This window comes from Oncorhynchus nerka, unplaced genomic scaffold (genome assembly GCF_034236695.1).
Source record: "Oncorhynchus nerka isolate Pitt River unplaced genomic scaffold, Oner_Uvic_2.0 unplaced_scaffold_838, whole genome shotgun sequence".
NCBI lineage: Eukaryota > Metazoa > Chordata > Actinopteri > Salmoniformes > Salmonidae > Oncorhynchus > Oncorhynchus nerka.
In genome coordinates, this window is record NW_027040430.1 from 295060 (window position 1) to 320975 (window position 25916).

The 25916-nt window shown below is 44.7% G+C and overlaps 2 protein-coding genes across 2 annotated transcripts in view; one reads left to right on the forward strand and one right to left on the reverse strand.

The window, feature by feature from the left end:
* The window catches only part of LOC135571022 (E3 ubiquitin-protein ligase SMURF1-like), a 63618-nt gene extending 54781 nt beyond the window's left edge, over nt 1-8837 (reverse strand). Inside the window, exons 1-2 of the mRNA XM_065016839.1 lie at nt 8820-8837; nt 2475-3257 (exon numbers count right to left, since the gene is read on the reverse strand). Of these exons, the coding sequence (XP_064872911.1) occupies nt 2475-3257; nt 8820-8837 (801 nt within the window). The remainder of the gene's footprint in view (nt 1-2474; nt 3258-8819) is intronic.
* A 161-nt stretch (nt 8838-8998) lies between these two features.
* LOC135571016 (E3 ubiquitin-protein ligase SMURF1-like) lies at nt 8999-22570 on the forward strand. The gene is made up of 5 exons (XM_065016832.1): nt 8999-9134; nt 15236-15350; nt 16810-16988; nt 17987-18245; nt 21637-22570. Exons 1-5 carry the CDS (start codon nt 9049-9051, stop codon nt 21862-21864), a joined length of 867 nt encoding a protein of 288 aa, XP_064872904.1. The 5' UTR covers nt 8999-9048; the 3' UTR covers nt 21865-22570.
* The last annotated feature ends 3346 nt before the right edge of the window (nt 22571-25916 follow it).

The window sequence follows — 25916 nt, forward strand, 5'->3', positions numbered from 1 at the left end:
CCTACCTCTACCCTCACTATCCTACCCTCTACCCTTACTATCCTACCCTCTACCCTTACTATCCTACCCTCTACCCTCACTATCCTACCCTCTACCCTTACTATCCTACCCTCTACCCTTACTATCCTACCCTCTACCCTTACTATCCTACCCTCTACCCTTACTATCCTACCCTCTACCCTTGCTATCCACACCCTCTACCACTTACTATACCTCTACCATACTATCCTACCTCTTACGCCACCATCCTACCCTCTACCCTTCCTATCTACCCTCTACCCTCACTATCACTACCCTCTACCCTCACTATCACCACCCTCTACCCTCCACTATACCTACCCTCTACCACTTTTTATCCTACCCTCTACCCATACTATCTACCACTCTACCCTTACTATCTACCCTCTCTACCATACCATCCTACCTCTACCCTTCCTATCCTACCTCACCCTCACTATCCTACCCTCTACACCCTCACTATCCTACCCCCTACCCTTACTATCCACCCTCTACCCTTACTATCTACCCTCCACTTCTATACCACCCTCTACCCTTCCCTATCCTACCCTCTACCCTTCCTATACTACCCTTACTATCCTTCCTACCCTTCTACCACTTCCTATCCTACCCTTACTATCCTACCCTCTACCCTCACTATCCTACCCTCTACCCTTCTATCCTACCCTCTACCCTTCCCTATCCTACCCTCTACTTCCTATCCTACCCTTCCTATCCTACCCTCTACCCTTCCTATCCTACCCTCTAACCTTCCTATCTACCCTCTACCCTTCCTATACTACCCTTACTGTCTACCTCTACCCTTACTATCCCACTCTACCCTTACTATACTACCCTCTACCCTCACTATCCCTACCCTCTACCGCTTACTATACTACCCTCTACCCTTACTATCTACCCTCTACCCTTACTATCTACCCTCTACCCTTGCTATCCTACCCTCTACCCTTACTATCCTACCCTCTACCCTTACTATACTACCCTCTACCCTTTTATCCTACCCTCTACCCATACTATCCAACCCTCTACCCTCACTATCCTACCCTCTACCCTTGCTATCCTACCCTCTACCCTTACTATCCTACCCTCTACCTTTACTATCCTACCCTCTAACCCTTACTATCCTACCCTCTACCCATACTATCACTACCCTCTACCCTTACTATCCTACCCTCTACCCTCACAATCCTACCCTCTACCCTCACTATCCTACCCCCTACCATACTATCCTACCCTCTACCCTTACTATCCTACCCCTCTACCCTTACTATCCCTGCCCTCTGCCCTTCCTATCCTACCCTCTACCTTTACTATACTACCCTCTACCCTTACTATCCTACCTCTACCCTTACTATCCTACCCTCTACCTTTACTATCCTACCCTCTACCCTTACTATACTACCCTCTACCCTTACTATCCTACCCTCTACCCTTGCTATACTACCCTCTACCTTTACTATCCTACCCTCTACCTTTTACTATCCTACCCTCTATTCTAACACTCCCCTACCTCTCCATCTGTCCTACCTCCCCCACTACTCATCCCTTACCACCTTACCTGAATTGGAGCATCCAGTTGGAAGGCTTAGAGCTCAGTAAGGTTTGTTGTGATTGGTTTAGAGCTCAGTAAGGTGTGTTGTGATTGGTTTAGAGTTCAGTAAGGTGTGTTTTGATTGGTGTAGAGATCAGTAAGGTGTGTTGTGATTGGTGTAGAGCTCAGAAAGGTGCATTGTGATTGTTCCAGTCACCTGATAGTAAGGTGTGTTGTGATTGTTCCAGGCACCTGATAGTAAGGTGTGTTGTGATTGGTCCATGCACCTGATAGTAAGGTGTGTTGTGATTGTTCAGGCACCTGATAGTAAGGTGTGTTGTGATTGGTCCATGCACCTGATAGTAAGGTGTGTTGTGATTGGTCAGGGACCTGATAGTAAGGTGTGTTATGATTGGTGTAGAGCTCAGTAAAGTGTGTTTTGATTAGTGTAGAGCTCAGAAGGTGTATTGTGATTGGTGTAGAGCTCAGAAAGGTGTATTGTGATTGTTCCAGGCACCTGATAGTAAGGTGTGTTGCGATTGGTCCAGGGACCTGATAGTAAGGTGTGTTGTGATTGTTCCATGCACCTGATTGTAAGGTGTGTTGTGATTGGTCCATGCACCTGATAGTAAGGTGTGTTGTGATTGGTCCAGGGACCTGATAGTAAGGTGTGTTATGATTGGTGTAGAGCTCAGTAAGGTGTGTTTTGATTAGTGTAGAGCTCAGAAAGGTGTATTGTGATTGGTGTAGAGCTCAGAAAGGTGTATTGTGATTGTTCCAGGCACCTGATAGTAAGGTGTGTTGCGATTGGTCCAGGGACCTGATAGTAAGGTGTGTTGTGATTGGTCCAGGGACCTGATAGTAAGGTGTGTTGTGATTGGTCCAGGGACCTGATAGTAAGGTGTGTTGTGATTGGTCCAGGGACCTGATAGTAAGGTGTGTTGTGATTGGTCCAGGGACCTGATAGTAAGGTGTGTTGTGATTGGTCCAGGGACCTGGCCAGTGTGAGCTGTGAGGAGTTGGGTCCAGGGACCTGGCCAGTGTGAGGAGTTGGGTCCAGGGACCTGGCCAGTGTGAGGAGTTGGGTCCAGGGACCTGATAGTAAGGTGTGTTGCGATTGGTCCAGGGACCTGATAGTAAGGTGTGTTGTGATTGGTCCAGGGACCTGGCCAGTGTGAGCTGTGAGGAGTTGGGTCCAGGGACCTGATAGTAAGGTGTGTTGTGATTGGTCCAGGGACCTGATAGTAAGGTGTGTTGTGATTGGTCCAGGGACCTGATAGTAAGGTGTATTGTGATTGGTCCAGGGACCTGATAGTAAGGTGTGTTGTGATTGGTCCAGGGACCTGATAGTAAGGTGTGTTGTGATTGGTCCAGGACCTGATAGTAGGTGTGTTGTGATTGGTCCAGGGACCTGATAGTAAGGTGTGTTGTGATTGGTCAGAGACCTGATAGTAAGGTGTGTTGTGATTGGTCCAGGGACCTGATAGTAAGGTGTGTTGTGATTGGTCAGGGACCTGGCCAGTGTGAGCTGTGAGGAGTTGGGTCCAGGGACCTGGCCAGTGTGAGCTGAGGAGTTGGGTCCAGGGACCTGATAGTAAGGTGTGTTGTGATTGGTCCAGGGACCTGGCCAGTGTGAGCTGTGAGGAGTTGGGTCCAGGACCTGATAGTAAGGTGTGTTGTGATTGGTCAGGGACCTGGCCAGTGTGAGCTGTGAGGAGTTGGGTCAGGGACCTGATAGTAAGGTGTGTTGTGATTGGTCCAGGGACCTGGCCAGTGTGAGCTGTGAGGAGTTGGGTCCGCTGCCGGCTGGGAGGTGAGGAGCACGGTGTCGGAAGGATCTACTTTGTGGATCAACAGCCGAACAACGCAGTTCACTGACCCCCGGCTACACACCATCATCAGGTACACACACACACACACACACACACACACACACACACACACACACAGTTCACTGACCCCCGGCTACACACCATCATCAGGTACCACTACACACACACACACACACACACACACACACACACACACACACACACACACACACAGTTCACTGACCCCCGGCTACACACCATCATCAGGTACCACTACACACACACACACAGTTCACTGACCCCCGGCTACACACCATCATCAGGTACACTCACACACACACATCACAGTTCACTGGACACACACACACACATCATCAGGTACACACACACACACACACACACACACACACAGTTCACAGTTCACTGACCCCACACACACACACCATCATCAGGTATCACTACACACACACACACACACACACACACACACACACACAGTTATTTAATTTGGTTATGCAACACCCAATGCCCCCGTGTGAAAAGTTATCGCGCCCTTACACTCAATAACTGTTTATGCCACCTTTAGTTGCCATGACTCCAACCAAACACTTCCTGTAGTTGTTGATCAGTCCCCCTTTAGCTGCAATGACTCCAACCAAACACTTCCTGTAGTTGTTGATCAGTCCACCTTTAGCTGCAATGACTCCAACCAAACACTTCCTGTAGTTGTTGATCAGTCCACCTTTAGTTGTGACTGAACCAAACACTTCCTGTAGTTGTTGATCAGTCCACCTTTAGCTGTAAATGACTCCAACCAAACACTTCCTGTATTGTTGATCAGTCCAAACACTTCCTGTAGCTGTTGATCAGTCCACCTTTAGCTGCCATGACTCCAACCAAACACTTCCTGTAGTTGTTGATCAGTCCACCTTTAGCTGCAATCAACCAAACACTTCCTGTAGTTGTTGATCCAGTCCACCTTTAGCTGTAATGACTCCAACCAAACACTTCCTGTAGTTCCAACCAAACACTTCCTGTAGTTGTTGATCAGTCCACCTTTAGCTGAAATGACTCCAACCAAACACTTCCTGTAGCTGTTGATCAGTCCACCTTTAGCTGTAATGACTCCAACCAAACACTTCCTGTAGTTGATCAGTCCCCTTAGCTGTAATGACTCAACCAAACACTTCCTGTAGTTGATCAGTCCACCTTTAGCTGCAATGACTCCCAACAAACACTTCCTGTAGTTGTTGATCAGTCCACCTTTAGCTGCAATGACTCCAACCAAACACTTCCTGTAGCTGTTGATCAGTCCACCTTTAGCTGAAATGACTCCAACCAAACACTTCCTGTAGTTATTGACCAACCAAACACTTCCTGTAGTTGTTGATCAGTCCACCTTTAGCTGAAATGACTCCAACCAAACACTTCCTGTAGTTATTGACCAACCAAACACTTCCTGTAGTTGTTGATCAGTCCACCTTTAGCTGCAATGACTCCAACCAAACACTTCCTGTAGTTGTTGATCAGTCCACCTTTAGCTGTAATGACTCCAACCAAACACTTCCTGTAGTTGATCAGTCCCCCTTTAGCTGTAATGACTCCAACCAAACACTTCCTGTAGTTGTTGACTCCAACCAAACACTTCCTGTTGTCCACCTTTAGCTGCAATGACTCCAACCAAACACTTCCTGTAGTTGTTGATCAGTCCCCCTTTAGCTGCAATGACTCCAACCAAACACTTCCTGTAGTTGATCAGTCCCCCTTTAGCTGCAATGACTCCAACCAAACACTTCCTGTAGTTGTTGATCAGTCCACCTTTAGCTGAAATGACTCCAACCAAACACTTCCTGTAGTTATTGACCAACCAAACACTTCCTGTAGTTGTTGATCAGTCCACCTTTAGCTGCAATGACTCCAACCAAACACTTCCTGTAGTTGTTGATCAGTCCACCTTTAGCTGTAATGACTCCAACCAAACACTTCCTGTAGTTGATCAGTCCCCCTTTAGCTGCAATGACTCCAACCAAACACTTCCTGTAGTTATTGACCAACCAAACACTTCCTGTAGTTGTTGATCAGTCCACCTTTAGCTGCAATGACTCCAACCAAACACTTCCTGTAGTTGATCAGTCCCCCTTTAGCTGCAATGACTCCAACCAAACACTTCCTGTAGTTATTGACCAACCAAACACTTCCTGTAGTTGTTGATCAGTCCACCTTTAGCTGCAATGACTCCAACCAAACACTTCCTGTAGTTGTTGATCAGTCCACCTTTAGCTGTAATGACTCCAACCAAACACTTCCTGTAGTTGATCAGTCCCCCTTTAGCTGTAATGACTCCAACCAAACACTTCCTGTAGTTGATCAGTCCCCCTTTAGCTGCAATGACTCCAACCAAACACTTCCTGTAGTTGTTGATCAGTCCCCCTTTAGCTGCAATGACTCCAACCAAACACTTCCTGTAGTTGATCAGTCCCCCTTTAGCTGCAATGACTCCAACCAAACACTTCCTGTAGTTGTTGATCAGGCCACCTTTAGCTGCAATGACTCCAACCAAACACTTCCTGTAGTTATTGACCAACCAAACACTTCCTGTAGTTGTCCCTCACGTCGCTGTGGAGGAATTTTGGCCCAGATCCTCCCACAACATCCCCATTGGGATTATAGGTTTGGACTTTGACTAGGCCATTCCAACATCCCCATTGGGATTAGGTTTGGACTTTGACTAGGCCATTCCAACATCCCCATTGGGATTAGGTTTGGACTTTGACTAGGCCATTCCAACATCTCCATTGGGATTAGGTTTGGACTTTGACTAGGCCATTCCAACATCCCCATTGGGATTAGGTTTGGACTTTGACTAGGCCATTCCAACATCCCCATTGGGATTAGGTTTGGACTTTGACTAGGCCATTCCAACATCCCCATTGGGATTAGGTTTGGACTTTGACTAGGCCATTCAACATCTCCATTGGGATTAGGTTTGGACTTTGACTAGGCCATTCCAACATCCATTGGGATTAGGTTTGGACCTGAGCCATTCCAACATCTCCATTGGGATTAGGTTTGGACTTTGACTAGGCCATTCCAACATCTCCATTGGGATTAGGTTTGGACTTTGACTAGGCCATTCAACATCTCCATTGGGATTAGGTTTTGGACTTTGACTAGGCCATTCAACATCCCCATTGGGATTAGGTTTGGACTTTGACTAGGCCATTCCAACATCCCCATTGGGATTAGGTTTGGACTTTGACTAGGCCATTCCAACATCCCCATTGGGATTAGGTTTGGACTTTGACTAGGCCATTCCAACATCCCCATTGGGATTAGGTTTGGACTTTGACTAGGCCATTCCAACATCCCCATTGGGATTAGGTTTGGACTTTGACTAGGCCATTCAACATCCCCATTGGGATTAGGTTTGGATTAGGTTTGACTTGACTAGGCTTTGATTAGGTTTGACTTTGAGGCCATTCCAACATCCCCATTGGGATTAGGTTTGGACTTTGACTAGGCCATTCAACATCCCCATTGGGATTAGGTTTGGACTTTGACTAGGCCATTCCAACATCTCAGTTCCAACATCTCAACATTCTTGTAACTCATCTGTCTTTAGAACATTCTTGTAACTCATCTGTCTATAGAACATTCTTTTAACTCATCTGTCTATAGAACATTCTTGTAACTCATCTGTCTTTAGAACATTCTTTTAACTCATCTGTCTATAGAACATTCTTGTAACTCATCTGTCTATAGATTAGAACATTCTTGTAACTCATCTGTCTATAGAACATTCTTGTAACTCTGTCTATCTGTCTATAGAACATTCTTGTAACTCATCTGTCTATAGAACATTCTTGTAACTCATCTGTCTTTAGAACATTCTTGTAACTCATCTGTCTATAGAACATTCTTGTAACTCATCTGTCTATAGAACATTCTTGTAACTCATCTGTCTATAGAACATTCTTGTAACTCATCTGTCTATTTCAGTAACTCATCCAGTAACATTCTTGTAACTCATCTGTCTAGTAGGGGGCAACATTCTTGTAACTCATCTGTCTATAGAACATTCTTGTAACTCATGTCTATGTAGGGGGCAACATTCTTGTAACTCATCTATAGAACATTCTTGTAACTCATCTGTTATTGAACATGTAACTCATCTGCAAGAAACATTCTTGTAACTCATCCAGTTATTGAGTGTAGGGGGCAACATTCTTGTATAGGGGGCTCATGTAACCAGTTATTGAGTGTAGGGGGCAACATTCTTGTAACTCATCCAGTTATTGAGTGTAGGGGCAACATTCTTGTAACTCATCCAGTTATTGAGTGTAGGGGCAACATTCTTGTAACTCATCCAGTTCTTGTAACTCATCCAGTTATTGAGTTCTTGTAGGGTAACTCATCTGCAATTGAGTGTACATTCTTGTAACTCATCCAGTTATTGAGTGTAGGGGGCAACATTCTTGTAACTCATCCAGTTATTGAGTGTAGGGGGCAACATTCTTGTAACTCATCCAGTTATTGAGTGTGAGTGTAGGGGGCAACATTCTTTGAAACAGGAATTTGGTGTTACATAACTTGGTTAATTAATTAAATAAATAAATGTCTTTGTTTTTGTAAACTCAGGTTCCCTTTATCTAATTCTTGTATTAGGTTTGGTTGAATATCCGATAGCATTCATATCAAGATACAACATGTAACAATCAGAAAGGGGACAAATCCACTGTGTTTCTCCAGCCAACACTCCCAGGTGAAGGAACATTCTGTAACTCAGCCGCTGGGTGGGGGCAACATTCTGTAACTCATCCAGGGAGAGAGAACTGGAGGTGGGAGGGAGGAGGGAGGAGAGGTAGGGGAGGTGACATCCAGGCGAGTTGTGGGGCAACATTCTTTTGAAACAGAGATAACTTGGTTAATTAATTAAATAAATAAATGTCTTTGTTATTTGTAAACCACAAACTGGGCCTGGATAACATTCGATACTGTAACGAAAGCTGCTCAGCCAAACACTCCTAGGTAGGATTTGGCAGCAACCACAGGAGAGAGACCTGACAACTGAAGCTGCCCACACGCAGCTGTCAGCAGGTCTCATTAATTGAGACAGAGATCTTTGAGGTATGTACAGATATATATATATATATATCACACACACACACACACACACACACACACACACACACACACACACACACACAGAACTCTCTCTCACACACACACACACACACACACACACACACACACACACACACACACACACACACAGAGACTCTCTCTCACACACACACACACACACACACACACACACACACACACACACACACAGAGACTCTCTCTCACACACACACACACACACACACACACAGACTCTCTCTCTCACACACACACACATGAGACTCTCTCTCTCTTACACACACACACACACACACACAGGACTCACACATACCCACCTTTGCTTTCACAAACATGCCTACACAATACAAGATGGATTTTCTTCACACACACAGGTTATATTTTCTTTAATTGTGTGTGTGTGTCCGTGTGTGTGTGTGTGTGTGTGTGCGTGTGTGTGTGTCCGTGTGTGTGTGTGTGTCCGTGTGTGTGTGTGTGTGTGTGTGTGTCCCCGTGTGTGTGTGTGTCCGTGTGTGTGTGTGTGTATAGGAGTCTTATCGTCAGATCATGAAGATGAGACCCAAGGACCTGAAGAAACGACTGATGGTGAAGTTTAGAGGAGAGGAAGGACTGGACTACGGAGGAGTGGCAAGGTGACAGTCTGTTGTACTAACGTTGGATTGTGGTTATGTTGTGATGACGTTGTGATGACGTTGTGTTTATGTTGTGGTGACGTTGTGATGACGTTGTGGTTACGTTGTGGTGACGTTGTGATGACGTTGTGGTTACGTTGTGGTGACGTTGTGATGACGTTGTGATGACGTTGTGGTGACGTTGTGATGACGTTGTGATGACGTTGTGGTTACGTTGTGATGACGTTGTGATGACGTTGTGGTTACGTTGTGATGACATTGTGGTTACGTTGTGATGACGTTGTGGTGACGTTGTGATGACGTTGTGATGACGTTGTGATGACGTTGTGGTTACGTTGTGATGACATTGTGGTTACGTTGTGATGACGTTGTGATGACGTTGTGGTGACGTTGTGATGACGTTGCGGTTACGTTGTGGTTATGTTGTGATGACATTGTGGTTACGTTGCGATGACGTTGCGATGACGTTGTGATGACGTTGTGATGACGTTGCGATGACGTTGTGGTGACGTTGTGATGCTGGGCATGGGAATCCCTGTCTACCACATTGTTTAACCAGTTAGCTGGGCATGGGAACCCCTGTCTACCACATTGTTTAACCAGTTAGCTGGGCATGGGAATCCCTGTCTACCACATTGTTTAACCAGTTAGCTGGGCATGGGAATCCCTGTCTACCACGTTGTTTAGCTGGTCATGGGATCCCCTGTCTACCACGTTGTTTAGCCAGTTAGCTGGGCATGGGAGGCTCTGTCTACCACGTTGTTTAGCTGGTCATGGGAGTCCCTGTCTACCACGTTGTTTAGCCAGTTAGCTGGGCATGGGAGGCTCTGTCTACCACGTTGTTTAGCTGAGCATGGGAGTCCCTGTCTACCACGTTGTTTAGCCAGTTAGCTGGGCATGGGAACCCCCGTCTACCACGTTGTTTAGCCAGTTAGCTGGGCATGGGAATCCCTGTCTACCACGTTGTTTAGCTGGGCATGGGAATCCCTGTCTACCACGTTGTTTAGCCAGTTAGCTGGGCATGGGAATCCCTGTCTACCACGTTGTTTAGCTGAGCATGGGAATCCCTGTCTACCACGTTGTTTAGCTGAGCATGGGAATCCCTGTCTACCACGTTGTTTAGCCAGTTAGCTGGGCATGGGAATCCCTGTCTACCACGTTGTTTAGCTGGGCATGGGAGGCCCTGTCTACCACGTTGTTTAGCCAGTTAGCTGGGCATGGGAGTCCCTGTCTACCACGTTGTTTAGCCAGTTAGCTGGGCATGGGAATCCCTGTCTACCACGTTGTTTAACCAGTTAGCTGGGCATGGGAATCCCTGTCTACCACGTTGTTTAGCCAGTTAGCTGAGCATGGGAATCCCTGTCTACCACGTTGTTTAGCTGAGCATGGGAATCCCTGTCTACCACGTTGTTTAGCTGAGCATGGGAATCCCTGTCTACCACGTTGTTTAACCAGTTAGCTGGACATGGGAAGCCCTGTCCTTGTTTATGGCTTTTTTTTTCTCCATAAAACCAATTAAATGTTAACGGCAATGTAGTCTGACCTGTAGTCTGACCTGTAGTCTGACCTGTAGTCTGACCCGTAGTCTGACCCGTAGTCTGACCCGTAGTCTGACCCGTAGTCTGACCTGTAGTCTGACCCGTAGTCTGACCCGTAGTCTGACCCGTAGTCTGACCCGTAGTGACCTGTAGTCTGACCCGTAGTCTGACCCGTAGTCTGACCTGTAGTCTGACCTGTAGTCTGACCCGTAGTCTGACCCGTAGTCTGACCTGTAGTCTGACCCGTAGTCTGACCCGTAGTCTGACCCGTAGTCTGACCTGTAGTCTGACCTGTAGTCTGATCTGTAGTCTGACCTGTAGTCTGACCTGGCAGAACCATTGGATTATTCGTTATGAATCACATGGGCATTTTTGTTGTTGCAAACTCTGCCATCACATGCAGTACAAACACGGCTAGTCAAACACCATTCTCTTGATTGGTGCAGAAACACGACTGTCAAACACCAGTCTCTTGATTGGTGCAGAAACACCAGTCTCTTGATTGGTGCAGAAACACCAGTCTCTTGATTGGTGAAGAAAACACGGCTAGTTAAACACCAGTCTCTTGATTGGTGCAGAAACACGCTAGTCAAACACTAGTCTCTTGATTGGTGCAGAAACACCAGTATCTTGATTGGTGAAGAAACACGGCTAGTCAAACACCAGTCTCTTGCTAGGTGAAGAAACACGGCTAGTCAAACACCAGTCTCTTGATTGGTGCAGAAACACGGCTAGTCAAACACCAGTCTCTTGATTGGTGCAGAAACACCAGTCTCTTGATTGGTGCAGAAACACCAGTCTCTTGATTGGTGCAGAAACACGGCTAGTTAAACACCAGTCTCTTGATTGGTGCAGAAACACGGCTAGTCAATCACCAGTCTCTTGATTGGTGCAGAAACACCAGTCTCTTGATTGGTGCAGAAACACTGCTAGTCAAACACCAGTCTCTTGATTGGTGCAGAAACACCAGTCTCTTGATTGGTGCAGAAACACCCAGTCTCTCTGATTGGTGAAGAAACACGACTGTTAAACACCAGTCTCTTGATTGGTGCAGAAACACGACTAGTCAAACACCAGTCTCTTGCAAGGTGAAGAAACACGGCTAGTCAAACACCAGTCTCTTGATTGGTGCAGAAACACCAGTCTCTTGATTGGTGAAGAAACACGCTAGTTAAACACCAGTCTCTTGATTGGTGCAGAAACACGGCTAGTTAAACACCAGTCTCTTGATTGGTGCAGAAACACCAGTCTCTTGATTGGTGAAGAAACACTAGTCAAACACCAGTCTCTTGCAGTCTCTTGATTGGTGAAGAAACACGGCTAGTTAATTAAGGATGTTGCCAATTTTCGCAGCTTTTGTTAAAATCGCGCAACATTTCAGCGCCCTGCTATTCATGCCAGGAATATAGTATATGCATATGATTAGTATGTGTGGATAGAAAACACTCAGACGTTTCCAAAACTGTTTAAATCACGCCTGTGGCATTTACAGAACGGGCGTTTCATTGAAAAGTGCATGAAAATCTGTTCACTGAAAATGGAAAAATATATCCTTCCGCGACTACAGGCAATTGTTCACATTGAACCGAATTAAATAGAGCCGAGTTTACATTGCCTACAGCTTCCACAGGTTGTCTAGAGTCATGTCATTTGATTCGCAATTGATTCTTGGTCTAACCCAAACAAGGGAACTCCTTCCCTAATGTCTCCATGGATTTTTGGTCGACCATTTCCAGACATCTTTTTCTCTACGGACAAGCTAAACATTTCACATCGCCTCCTGAGGAATTTTATCGCTTATTAACGTGTACTAATACCTAAAGTTGCATTACAAAAGTATTTCGAAGTGTTTTGTGAAAGTTTATCGTCGACTTTTTGAATTTTAAAAAACGACGTTACGTTATGAAATGCTAATTTTTTTCTATACTCGCACAGTATTCTTAGCTCGATATCTAGGCTATATATGGACCGATTTAATCGAAAAAAAAAAAAGACCTAAATGATGTTTATGGGACATCTAGGAGTGCCAAGAAAGAAGCTCGTCAAAGGTAATGAATGTTTTATATTTTATTTCAGTGTTTCGTTTTGCGACGGCTAGCAAAATCTGTCGTTTTAGGTGACGTTGCAGTATTTTGAGGGTGCATGGTATCAGATAATAGCTTCTCATGCTTTCCCCGAAAAGCATTTTACAAATCTGACTCGGTGGATAGATTCACAACGAGTGTAGCTTTAATTCAGTATATTGTATGTCAATTTTAATGAAAGTTTGAGGTTTATCAACCTCTATGGGTGGCGCTCTTGAGCATTTCCGCTGATTGTGGTCCCCACTTCGGTACCACGTCCTTAACAAGTTAAACACCAGTCTCTTGATTGGTGCAGAAACACGGCTAGTCAAACACCAGTCTCTTGATTGGTGCAGAAACACCAGTCTCTTGATTGGTGAAGAAACACCAGTCTCTTGATTGGTGAAGAAACACGGCTAGTTAAACACCAGTCTCTTGATTGGTGCAGAAACACGGCTAGTCAAACACCAGTCTCTTGATTGGTGCAGAAACACCACTAGTCAAACACCAGTCTCTTGATTGGTGCAGAAACACCAGTCTCTTGATTGGTGCAGAAACACCAGCCTCTTGATTGGTGCAGAAACACCAGTCTCTTGATTGGTGCAGAAACACAGCTAGTCAAACACCAGTCTCTTGATTGGTGCAGAAACACCAGTATCTTGATTGGTGCAGAAACACGGCTAGTCAAACACCAGTCTCTTGATTGGTGCAGAAACACCAGTATCTTAATTGGTGCAGAAACACAGCTAGTCAAACACCAGTCTCTTGATTGGTGCAGAAACACCAGTATCTTGATTGGTGCAGAAACACGGCTAGTCAAACACCAGTCTCTTGATTGGTGCAGAAACACCAGTCTCTTGATTGGTGCAGAAACACCAGTCTCTTGATTGGTGCAGAAACACCAGTCTCTTGCTAGGTGCAGAAACACAGCTAGTCAAACACCAGTCTCTTGCTAGGTGCAGAAACACAGCTAGTCAAACACCAGTCTCTTGCTAGGTGCAGAAACACCAGTCTCTTGATTGGTGCAGAAACACCAGTCTCTTGCTAGGTGCAGAAACACAGCTAGTCAAACACCAGTCTCTTGATTGGTGCAGAAACACCATTAGTCAAACACCAGTCTCTTGATTGGTGCAGAAACACCATTAGTCAAACACCAGTCTCTTGATTGGTGCAGAAACACCAGTCTCTTGATTGGTGCAGAAACACAGCTAGTCAAACACCAGTCTCTTGATTGGTGCAGAAACACCATTAGTCAAACATGTACCTGCTGAGATAACATTGTAATAACATTGTATTATGGTTATATAGGGAGTGGCTGTACCTGCTGTGGTAACATTGTAATAACGTTGTATTAAGGTTATACAGGGAGTGGCTGTACCTGCTGTGGTAACGTTGTATTATGGTTATACAGGGAGTGGCTGTACCTGCTGTGGTAACGTTGTATTATGGTTATACAGGGAGTGGCTGTACCTGCTGTGGTAACATTGTAATAACGTTGTATTAAGGTTATACAGGGAGTGGCTGTACCTGCTGTGGTAACGTTGTATTATGGTTATACAGGGAGTGGCTGTACCTGCTGTGGTAACGTTGTAATAACGTTGTATTAAGGTTATACAGGGAGTGGCTGTACCTGCTGTGGTAACGTTGTATTAAGGTTATACAGGGAGTGGCTGTACCTGCTGTGGTAACATTGTATTGTGGTTATACAGGGAGTGGCTGTACCTGCTGTGGTAACATTATATTGTGGTTATACAGGGAGTGGCTGTACCTGCTGTGGTAACGTTGTAATAACGTTGTATTGTGGTTATACAGGGAGTGGCTGTACCTGCTGTGGTAACATTATATTATGGTTATACAGGGAGTGGCTGTACCTGCTGTGGTAACATTATATTGTGGTTATACAGGGAGTGGCTGTACCTGCTGTGGTAACATTGTATTATGGTTATACAGGGAGTGGCTGTACCTGCTGTGGTAACGTTGTATTATGGTTATACAGGGAGTGGCTGTACCTGCTGTGGTAACGTTGTATTATGGTTATACAGGGAGTGGCTGTACCTGCTGTGGTAACGTTGTATTATGGTTATACAGGGAGTGGCTGTACCTGCTGTGGTAACGTTGTATTATGGTTATACAGGGAGTGGCTGTACCTGCTGTGGTAACGTTGTAATAACATTGTATTAAGGTTATACAGGGAGTGGCTGTACCTGCTGTGGTAACGTTGTATTATGGTTATACAGGGAGTGGCTGTACCTGCTGTGGTAACGTTGTAATAACGTTGTATTATGGTTATACAGGGAGTGGCTGTACCTGCTGTGGTAACGTTGTATTATGGTTATACAGGGAGTGGCTGTTCCTGCTGCGGTAACGTTGTAATAACGTTGTATTATAGTTATACAGGGAGTGGCTGTACCTGCTGTGGTAACATTGTAATAACGTTGTATTATGGTTATACAGGGAGTGGCTGTACCTGCTGTGGTAACATTGTATTGTGGTTATACAGGGAGTGGCTGTACCTGCTGTGCCATGAGATGTTGAACCCGTACTACGGCCTGTTCCAGTACTCAACAGACAACATTTACACACTACAGATCAACCCTGACTCCTCTATCAACCCTGTGAGTACACACACTACAGGACAACCCTGACTCCTCTATCAACCCTGTGAGTACACACACTACAGGACAACCCTGTGAGTACACACACTACAGATCAACCCTGTGAGTACACACACTACAGATCAACCCTGACTCCTCTATCAACCCTGTGAGTACACACACTACAGATCAACCCTGTGAGTACACACACTACAGATAAACCCTGTGAGTACACACACTACAGATTAACCCTGACTCCTCTATCAACCCTGTGAGTACACACACTACAGGACAACCCTGTGAGTACACACACTACAGGACAACCCTGTGAGTACACACACTACAGATCAACCCTGTGAGTACACACACTACAGATCAACCCTGTGAGTACACACACTACAGATTAACCCTGACTCCTCTATCAACCCTGTGAGTACACACACTACAGGACAACCCTGTGAGTACACACACTACAGGACAACCCTGTGAGTACACACACTACAGATCAACCCTGTGAGTACACACACTACAGATCAACCCTGTGAGTACACACACTACAGATCAACCCTGTGAGTACACACACTACAGATCAACCCTGTGAGTACACACACTACAGATCAACCCTGTGAGTACACACACTACAGATCAACCCTGTGAGTACACACACTACAGATCAACCCTGACTCCTCTATAAACCCTGTGAGTACACACACTACAGATCAACCCTGTGAGTACACACACTACAGATCAACCCTGTGAGTACACACACACACATACTACAGCTCAACCCTGTGAATACACACACACACTACAGATCAACCCTGTGAGTACACACACTACAGATCAACCCTGTGAGTACACACACACACATACTACAGCTCAACCCTGTGAATACACACACACACTGCAGATCAACCCTGTGAATACACACACACTACAGATGAACCCTGTGAATACACACACACACACACTACAGATCAACCCTGTGAGTACACACACACTGCAGATCAACCCTGTGAATACACACACACACTACAGATCAACCCTGTGAGTACACACACACTACAGATCAACCCTGTGAGTACACACACACTGCAGATCAACCCTGTGAATACACACACACACTACAGATCAACCCTGTGAGTACACACACACTGCAGATCAACCCTGTGAATACACACACACACTGCAGATCAACCCTGTGAATACACACACACACTACAGATCAACCCTGTGAGTACACACACTACAGATCAACCCTGTGAATACACACACACTACAGATCAACCCTGTGAGTACACACACTACAGATCAACCCTGACTCCTCTATAAACCCTGTGAGTACACACACTACAGATCAACCCTGACTCCTCTATCAACCCTGTGAGTACCGACACACTACAGATCAACCCTGTGAGTACACACACACTACAGATCAACCCTGTGAGTACTGATGATGATGATGATGGTGTGTGTATAGGACCACCTGTCGTATTTCCACTTTGTGGGTCGTGTGATGGGCCTGGCAGTGTTCCACAGTCACTATATCAACGGAGGCTTCACCCTGCCCTTCTACAAGCAGCTGCTGGGCAAACCTATTATGCTACAAGACCTGGAGACCACTGATCCTGAACTTCACAAGAGTCTGGTCTGGATACTGTGAGTACCACACACTAGTAATTACACTAGCTTTACTGACCCTGGACTAGACAAGAGTCTGGTCTGGATACCGTGAGTACCACACACTAGTAATTACACTAGCTTTACTGACCCTGGACTAGACAAGAGTCTGGTCTGGATACTGTGAGTACCACACACTAGTAATTACACTAGCTTTACTGATCCTGAACTACACAAGAGTCTGGTCTGGATACTGTGAGTACCACACACTATTAATTACAATAGCTTTACTGACCCTGGACTAGACAAGAGTCTGGATACTGTGAGTACCACACACTAGTAATTACACTAGCTTTACTGATCCTGAACTTCACAAGAGTCTGGTCTGGATACTGTGAGTACCACACACTAGTAATTACACTAGCTTTACTGACCCTGGACTAGACAAGAGTCTGGATACTGTGAGTACCACACACTAGTAATTACTCTAGCTTTACTGACCCTGGACTAGACAAGAGTCTGGTCTGGATACTGTGAGTACCACACACACTAGTAATTACACTAGCTTTACTGATCCTGGACTATACAAGCGTCTGGTCTGGATACCGTGAATACCACACACTAGTAATTACACTAGCTTTACTGACCCTGGACTAGACAAGCGTCTGGTCTGGATACCTTGAATACCACACACTAGTAATTACACTAGCTTTACTGACCCTGGACTAGACAAGAGTCTGGTCTGGATACTGTGAGTACCACACACACTAGTAATTACACTAGCTTTACTGATCCTGGACTACACAAGAGTCTGGTCTGGATACTGTGAGTACCACACACACTAGTAATTACACTAGCTTTACTGATCCTGGACTATACAAGCGTCTGGTCTGGATACCGTGAATACCATACACTAGTAATTACACTAGCTTTGTGCCAGCAGTGTCTCTTCGTTTCTGGGTATTACAATGTTATCTCTGTGTGTGTGTGTGTGTGTGTGTGTGTGTGTGTGTGTGTGTGTGTGTGTGTGTGTGTAGGGAGAATGACATCTCGTCGGTTCTAGATCATACGTTCTGCGTGGAACACAGTGCCTTCGGGAAGTTCCTTCAACACGAGCTGAAACCCAACGGTCAGAACCTCCCGGTAACCGAGGACAACAAGAAGGAGTACGTGAAGCTTTACGTTACCTGGAGGTTTATGAGGGGGATCGAGGCTCAGTTCTTAGCTCTGCAGAAAGGATTCAGCCAACTGATTCCTCAACACCTCCTCAAACCATTTGACCACAAGGAGCTGGAGGTACCTGTCTGTTGTACCGGTCTGTTGTGTCTGTCTGTTATACCTGTCTGTCTGTTATACCTGTCTGTTGTACTTGTCTGTTGTACCTGTCTGTTGTACCTGTCTGTTGTACTTGTCTGTTGTACCTGTCTGTTGTACCTGTCTGTTGTACCTGTCTGTTATGTCTCTCTGTTATACCTGTCTGTCTGTTGTACCTGTCTGTTGTACCTGTCTGTTGTACCTGTCTGTTATACCTGTCTGTTGTACCTGTCTGTTATGTCTCTCTGTTATTCCTGTCTGTCTGTTGTACCTGTCTGTCTGTTGTACCTGTCTGTTGTACCTGTCTGTTGTACCTGTCTGTTATACCTGTCTGTTGTACCTGTCTGTTATGTCTCTCTGTTATACCTGTCTGTCTGTTATACTTGTCTGTTGTACCTGTCTGTTATGTCTCTCTGTTATACCTGTCTGTCTGTTGTACCTGTCTGTTGTACCTGTCTGTTGTACCTGCCTGTTATACCTGTCTGTTATGTCTCTCTGTTATACCTGTCTGTCTGTTGTACCTGTCTGTCTGTTGTACCTGTCTGTTGTACCTGTCTGTTGTACCTGTCTGTCTGTTATACCTGTCTGTCTGTTGTACCTGTCTGTTGTACCTGTCTGTTATACCTGTCTGTCTGTTATACCTGTCTGTCTGTTGTACCTGTCTGTTGTACCTGTCTGTTATGTCTCTCTGTTATACCTGTCTATCTGTTATACCTGTCTGTCTGTTGTACCTGTCTGTTGTACCTGTCTGTCTGTTATACCTGTCTGTCTGTTATACCTGTCTGTCTGTTGTACCTGTCTGTTGTACCTGTCTGTTGTACCTGTCTGTTATGTCTCTCTGTTATGTCTCTCTGTTATACCTGTCTGTCTGTTGTACCTGTCTGTTGTACCCGTCTGTTGTACATGTCTGTTGTACCTGTCTGTTGTACCTGTCTGTTGTGTCTGTCTGTTGTGTCTGTCTGTTGTGTCTGTCTGTTATACCTGTCTGCCTGTTATACCTGTCTGTTGTACCTGTCTGTCTGTTATACCTGTCTGTTATACCTGTCTGTCTGTTGTACCTGTCTGTTGTACCTGTCTGTCTGTTATACCTGTCTGTTGTACCTGTCTGTTATACCTGTCTGTCTGTTATACCGGTCTGCCTGTTATACCTGTCTGTTGTACCTGTCTGGTATACCTGTTTGTCTGTTATACCTGTCTGTCTGTTATACCTGTCTTGTCTGTTGTACCTGTCTGTTGTACCTGTCTGTTGTACCCGTCTATTATACCTGTCTGTCTGTCTGTCTGTTATACCTGTCTGTTATTCCTGTCTGGCTGTCTGTTATACCTGTCTGTCTGTCTGTCTGTTATACCTGTCTGTTATACCTGTCTGTCTGTTGTACCTGTCTGTCTGTTATACCTGTCTGTTGTACCTGTCTGTTATACCTGTCTGTCTGTTATACCTGTCTGTCTGTTATACCTGCCTGTCTGTTGTACCTGTCTGTTATACCTGTCTGTTGTACCTGTCTGTTGTACCCGTCTGTTATACCTGTCTGTCTGTCTGTTATACCTGTCTGTTATTCCTGTCTGGCTGTCTGTTATACCTGTCTGTCTGTGTCTGTCTGTCTGTCTGTCTGTCTGTGTCTGTTATACCTGTCTGTTATACCTGTCTGTCGTACCTGTCTGTTGTACCTGTCTGTCTGTTATACCTGTCTGTCTGTTATACCTGCCTGTCTGGTGTACCTGTCTGTTATACCTGCCTGTCTGTTGTACCTGTCTGTTATACCTGTCTGTTGTACCTGTCTGTTGTACCCGTCTATTATACCTGTCTGTCTGTCTGTCTGTTATACCTGTCTGTTATTCCTGTCTGGCTGTCTGTTATACCTGTCTGTCTGTCTGTCTGTTATACCTGTCTGTTATACCTGTCTGTCTGTTGTACCTGTCTGTCTGTTATACCTGTCTGTTGTACCTGTCTGTTATACCTGTCTGTCTGTTATACCTGTCTGTCTGTTATACCTGCCTGTCTGTTGTACCTGTCTGTTATACCTGTCTGTTGTACCTGTCTGTTATACCTGTCTGTCTGTCTGTTATACCTGTCTGTTATTCCTGTCTGGCTGTCTGTCTGTCTGTCTGTCTGTCTGTCTGTCTGTCTGTCTGTCTGTCTGTCTGTGTCTGTTATACCTGTCTGTTATACCTGTCTGTCGTACCTGTCTGTCGTACCTGTCTGTTGTACCTGTCTGTCTGTTATACCTGTCTGTCTGTTATACCTGCCTGTCTGTTGTACCTGTCTGTTATACCTGTCTGTTGTACCTGTCTGTTGTACCCGTCTGTTATACCTGTCTGTCTGTCTGTTATACCTGTCTGTTATTCCTGTCTGGCTGTCTGTTATACCTGTCTGTCTGTCTGTCTGTCTGTGTCTGTTATACCTGTCTGTTATACCTGTCTGTCGTACCTGTCTGTTGTACCTGTCTGTCTGTTATACCTGTCTGCCTGTTATACCTGTCTGTCTGTCTGTCTGTCTGTCTGTCTGTCTGTCTGTCTGTCTGTCTGTCTGTTATACCTGTCTGTTATACCTGTCTGTTATAGTGTATAATCGGAAGCTTGTCTCCCTGTCTCTCTCTAGTGTATAATCGGAGGCCTGTCTCTCTCTAGTGTATAATCGGAGGCCTGTCTCTCTCTAGTGTATAATCGGAGGCCTGTCTCCTAGTGTATAATGTCTCTCTCTAGTGTATAATCGAGGCCTGTCTCCCTGTCTCTCTCTAGTGTATAATCGGAGGCCTGTCTCTCTCTAGTGTATAATCGGAGGCCTGTCTTTCTCTAGTGTATAATCGGAGGCCTGTCTCCCTGTCTCTCTCTAGTGTATAATCGGAGGCCTGTCTCCCTGTCTCTCTCTAGTGTGTAATCGGAGGCCTGTCTCCCTGTCTCTCTCTAGTGTATAAACGGAGGCCTGTCTCTCTCTAGTGTGTAATCGGAGGCCTGTCTCCCTGTCTCTCTCTAGTGTATAATCGGAGGCCTGTCTCTCTCTAGTGTATAATCGGAGGCCTGTCTCCCTGTCTCTCTCTAGTGTGTAATCGGAGGCCTGTCTCCCTGTCTCTCTCTAGTGTATAAACGGAGGCCTGTCTCCCTGTCTCTCTCTAGTGTGTAATCGGAGGCCTGTCTCCCTGTCTCTCTCTAGTGTATAATCGGAGGCCTGTCTCCCTGTCTCTCTTTAGTGTGTAATCGGAGGCCTGTCTCCCTGTCTCTCTCTAGTGTATAATCGGAGGCCTGTCTCCCTGTCTCTCTCTAGTGTATAATCGGAGGCCTGTCTCCCTGTCTCTCTCTAGTGTATAATCGGAGGCCTGTCTCCCTGTCTCTCTCTAGTGTATAATCGGAGGCCTGTCTCCCTGTCTCTCCCTAGTTGATAATCGGAGGCCTGGGGAAGATAGACCTAGCAGATTGGAAGTCTAACACCCGTTTGAAGCACTGTGCTGTAGACAGTAATGTGGTTTGCTGGTTCTGGGAGGCTGTAGAGAGCTTCACTGAGGAGAGGAGAGGACGACTACTGCAGTTTGTTACCGGTTCTACCAGAGTTCCACTACAGGGATTCAAGGCACTACAGGGTGGGTCTCGCACACCCCACTATTAACAAAGAACAGCTATAACTAGAACAGTTGATGTTGGTGTTCTAGAACAGTGATAACTAGAATGTGTTGTACATCAGTGATGTTGGTGTTCTAGAACAGTGATAACTAGAATGTGTTGAACATCAGTAATGTTGGTGTTCTAGAACAGTGATAACTAGAATGTGTTCTAGAACAGTGATAACTAGAATGTGTTCTAGAACAGTGATAACTAGAATGTGTTGTACATCAGTAATGTTGATGTTCTAGAACAGTGATAACTAGAATGTGTTGTACATCAGTGATGTTGGTGTTCTAGAACAGTGATAACTAGAATGTGTTGTACATCAGTAATGTTGGTGTTCTAGAACAGTGATAACTAGAATGTGTTGTACATCAGTGATGTTGGTGTTCTAGAACAGTGATAACTAGAATGTGTTGTACATCAGTAATGTTGATGTTCTAGAACAGTGATAACTAGAATGTGTTCTAGAACAGTGATAACTAGAATGTGTTGAACATCAGTAATGTTGGTGTTCTAGAACAGTGATAACTAGAATGTGTTGTACATCAGTGATGTTGGTGTTCTAGAACAGTGATAACTAGAATGTGTTGTACATCAGTGATGTTGGTGTTCTAGAACAGTGATAACTAGAATGTGTTGAACATCAGTAATGTTGATGTTCTAGAACAGTGATAACTAGAATGTGTTCTAGAACAGTGATAACTAGAATGTGTTCTAGAACAGTGATAACTAGAATGTGTTCTAGAACAGTGATAACTAGAATGTGTTCTAGAACAGTGATAACTAGAATGTGTTCTAGAACAGTGATAACTAGAATGTGTTATATATAGAACAGTGATAACTGGTGTGTGTACATCAGTAATGGTGGTTGAGACTAGAACAGTGATAACTAGAATGTGTTCTAGAACAGTGATAACTAGAATGTGCTTGAGACAGCATCAGTGATGGTGTATGTTCTAGAACAGTGATAACTAGAATGTGTTGTACATCAGTGATGGTCTATACTGGTGTTCTAGAACAGTGATAACTAGGAATGTGTTCTAGAACAGTGATAACTAGAATGTGTTCTAGAACAGTGATGACTAGAACAGTGATAACTAGAATGTGTGGTTCTACAGGTTCACAGTAAGGCCCAAGGCTGTCTCCATCATACTGAGGCCAACACAGACAACCACACACACATGGTAAGAACCTTTAACACACTTTAACACCCACGCTTGTTACCTTCTTCATGGTAAGAACCTTTAACACCGGCTGTCAAACACACTGAAACTATCTCACAGAGAAAGAGTATGACATGCAGACTGATGACCACTCTTTATGACCAGACAGCATCAGATACATGGTCTATATATACTGAGACAGCATCAGATACATGGTCTACAGACAGCATACCGAGACAGCATCAGATACATGGTCTATACATACTGAGACAGAGAGCATCAGATACATGGTCTACACATTCTGAGACAGCATCAGATACATGGTCATAATACAGACAGACAGCATCAGATACATGGTCTATATATACTGAGACAGACACATCAGATACATGGTCTATACACATACTGAGACAGCATCAGATACATGGTCTACACATACTGAGACAGCATCAGATACATGGTCTCCACATACTGAGACAGCATCAGATACATGGTCTCCAATACATACTGAGACAGACAGCATCAGATACATGGTCTATACATACTGAGACAGCATCAGATACATGGTCTATACATACTGAGACAGCATCAGATACATGGTCTCCACATACTGAGACAGACAGCATCAGATACATGGTCTATACATACATACTGAGAGACAGCATCAGATACATGGTCTATACATACTGAGACAGCATCAGATACATGGTCTATACATACTGAGACAGCATCAGATACATGGTCTACATACTGAGACAGCATCAGATACATGGTCTCACATACTGGTCAGATACATGACAGCGCATCAGATACATATACATACTGAGACAGCATCAGATACATGGTCTATACATACTGAGACAGCATCAGATACATCAGATACATGGTCTATACATACTGAGAGACAGCATCAGATACATGGTCTCCACATACTGAGACAGCATCAGATACAGGTCTATACATACTGAGACAGACAGCATACATGGTCTATACATACTGAGACAGCATCAGATACAGCATCAGATACATGGTCTATACATACTGAGACAGCATCATCAGATACATGGTTCCACATACTGAGACAGCATCATACAGATACATGGTCTATACATACTGAGACAGCATCAGATACATGGTCTATACATACTGAGACAGCATCAGATACATGGTCTATACATACTGAGACAGCATCAGATACATGGTCTATACATACATTGAGACAGCATCAGATACATGGTCTATACATTACTGAGACAGCATCAGATACATGGTTAACCATACTGAGACAGCACATCAGATACATGGTCTATACATACTGAGACATCAGATACAGGTCATACATACTGAGACACATGGATCTGGTTCCACATACTGAGACATCAGATACATCACATACTGAGACAGTCAGATACATGGTCTATACATACAGACATCAGATACATGGTCTATACATACTGAGACAGCATCAGATACATGGTCTATACATACTGAGACAGACAGCATCAGATACATGGTCTACACATACTGAGACAGCATCAGATACATGGTTCACATACTGAGACAGCATCAGATACATAATTCTCCATACATACCTTGAGCATCAGATACATGGTCTATACATACTGAGACAGCATCAGATACATGGTTACACATACTGAGACAGACAGCATCAGATACATGGTCTATACATACTGAGACAGACATCATACAGATACATGGTCTACACATACTGAGACAGCATCAGATACATGGTCTATACATACTGGGACAGATCAGATACATGGTTCCAAGAGCATGAGCATGTGGTCTATACACATACTGAGACAGCATCAGATACATGGTCTATACATACTGAGACAGCATCAGATACATGGTCTATACATACTGAGACAGACAGCATCAGATACATGGTCTATACATACTGAGACAGCAATTACATACATACTGAGACAGCATCAGATACATGGTCTCCACATACTGAGACAGCATCAGATACATGGTCTATACATACTGAGACAGCATCAGATACATGGTCTATACATACCGAGACAGCATCAGATACATGGTCTAGAGACAGCATCAGATACATGGTCATACATACTGAGACAGACATCAGATACATGGTCCTACTGAGACAGCATCAGATACATGGTCTCCACATACAGACAGCATCAGAGCACATGGTCTATACATACTGAGACAGCATCAGATACATGGTCTATACATACTGAGACAGCATCAGATACATGGTCTCCACATACTGAGACAGATACAGATCTGAGATACAGACATCAGACTGGAGACAGCATCAGATACATGGTCTATAACATACTGAGACAGCATCGATACGAGACAGCTCATACATGGTCTGCTTCATACTGAGACAGCATCAGATACATGGTCTATACATACTGAGACAGCATCAGATACATGGTCTATACATACTGAGACAGCACTCAGATACATGGTCCCATAACAGCACTGAGACTGAGACAGCATCAGATACATGGTCTACATGAGACAGCATCAGATACATGGTCCTCCACATACTGAGACAGACAGCATCAGATACATGGTCATACATACTGAGACAGCATCATGGTCTATACATACTGAGACAGCATCAGATACATGGTCTCCACATACTGAGACAGCATCAGATACATGGTCTATACATACTGAGATCAGAGGTCTATACATCAGATACATGGATCATATACATACTGAGACAGCATCAGATACATGGTCTACAGATACATGAGACAGCATCAGATACATGGTCTACATACTGAGACAGCATCAGATACATGGTCTATACATACTGAGACAGCATCAGATACATGGTCTACACATACTGAGACAGCATCAGATACATGGTCTACACATACTG

What these genes read in the sequence shown, in the direction of transcription:
- LOC135571016 (XM_065016832.1), top strand. Translation starts at nt 9,049, where the DNA reads ATGAAGATGAGACCCAAGGACCTGAAGAAACGACTGATGGTGAAGTTT. An exon ending in AAGAGTCTGGTCTGGATACT is followed by an intron (nt 16,989 to 17,986) that starts GTGAGTACCACA and finishes GTGTGTGTGTAG; the next exon opens with GGAGAATGACATCTCGTCGG. An exon ending in TTGACCACAAGGAGCTGGAG is followed by an intron (nt 18,246 to 21,636) that starts GTACCTGTCTGT and finishes GTCTCTCCCTAG; the next exon opens with TTGATAATCGGAGGCCTGGG.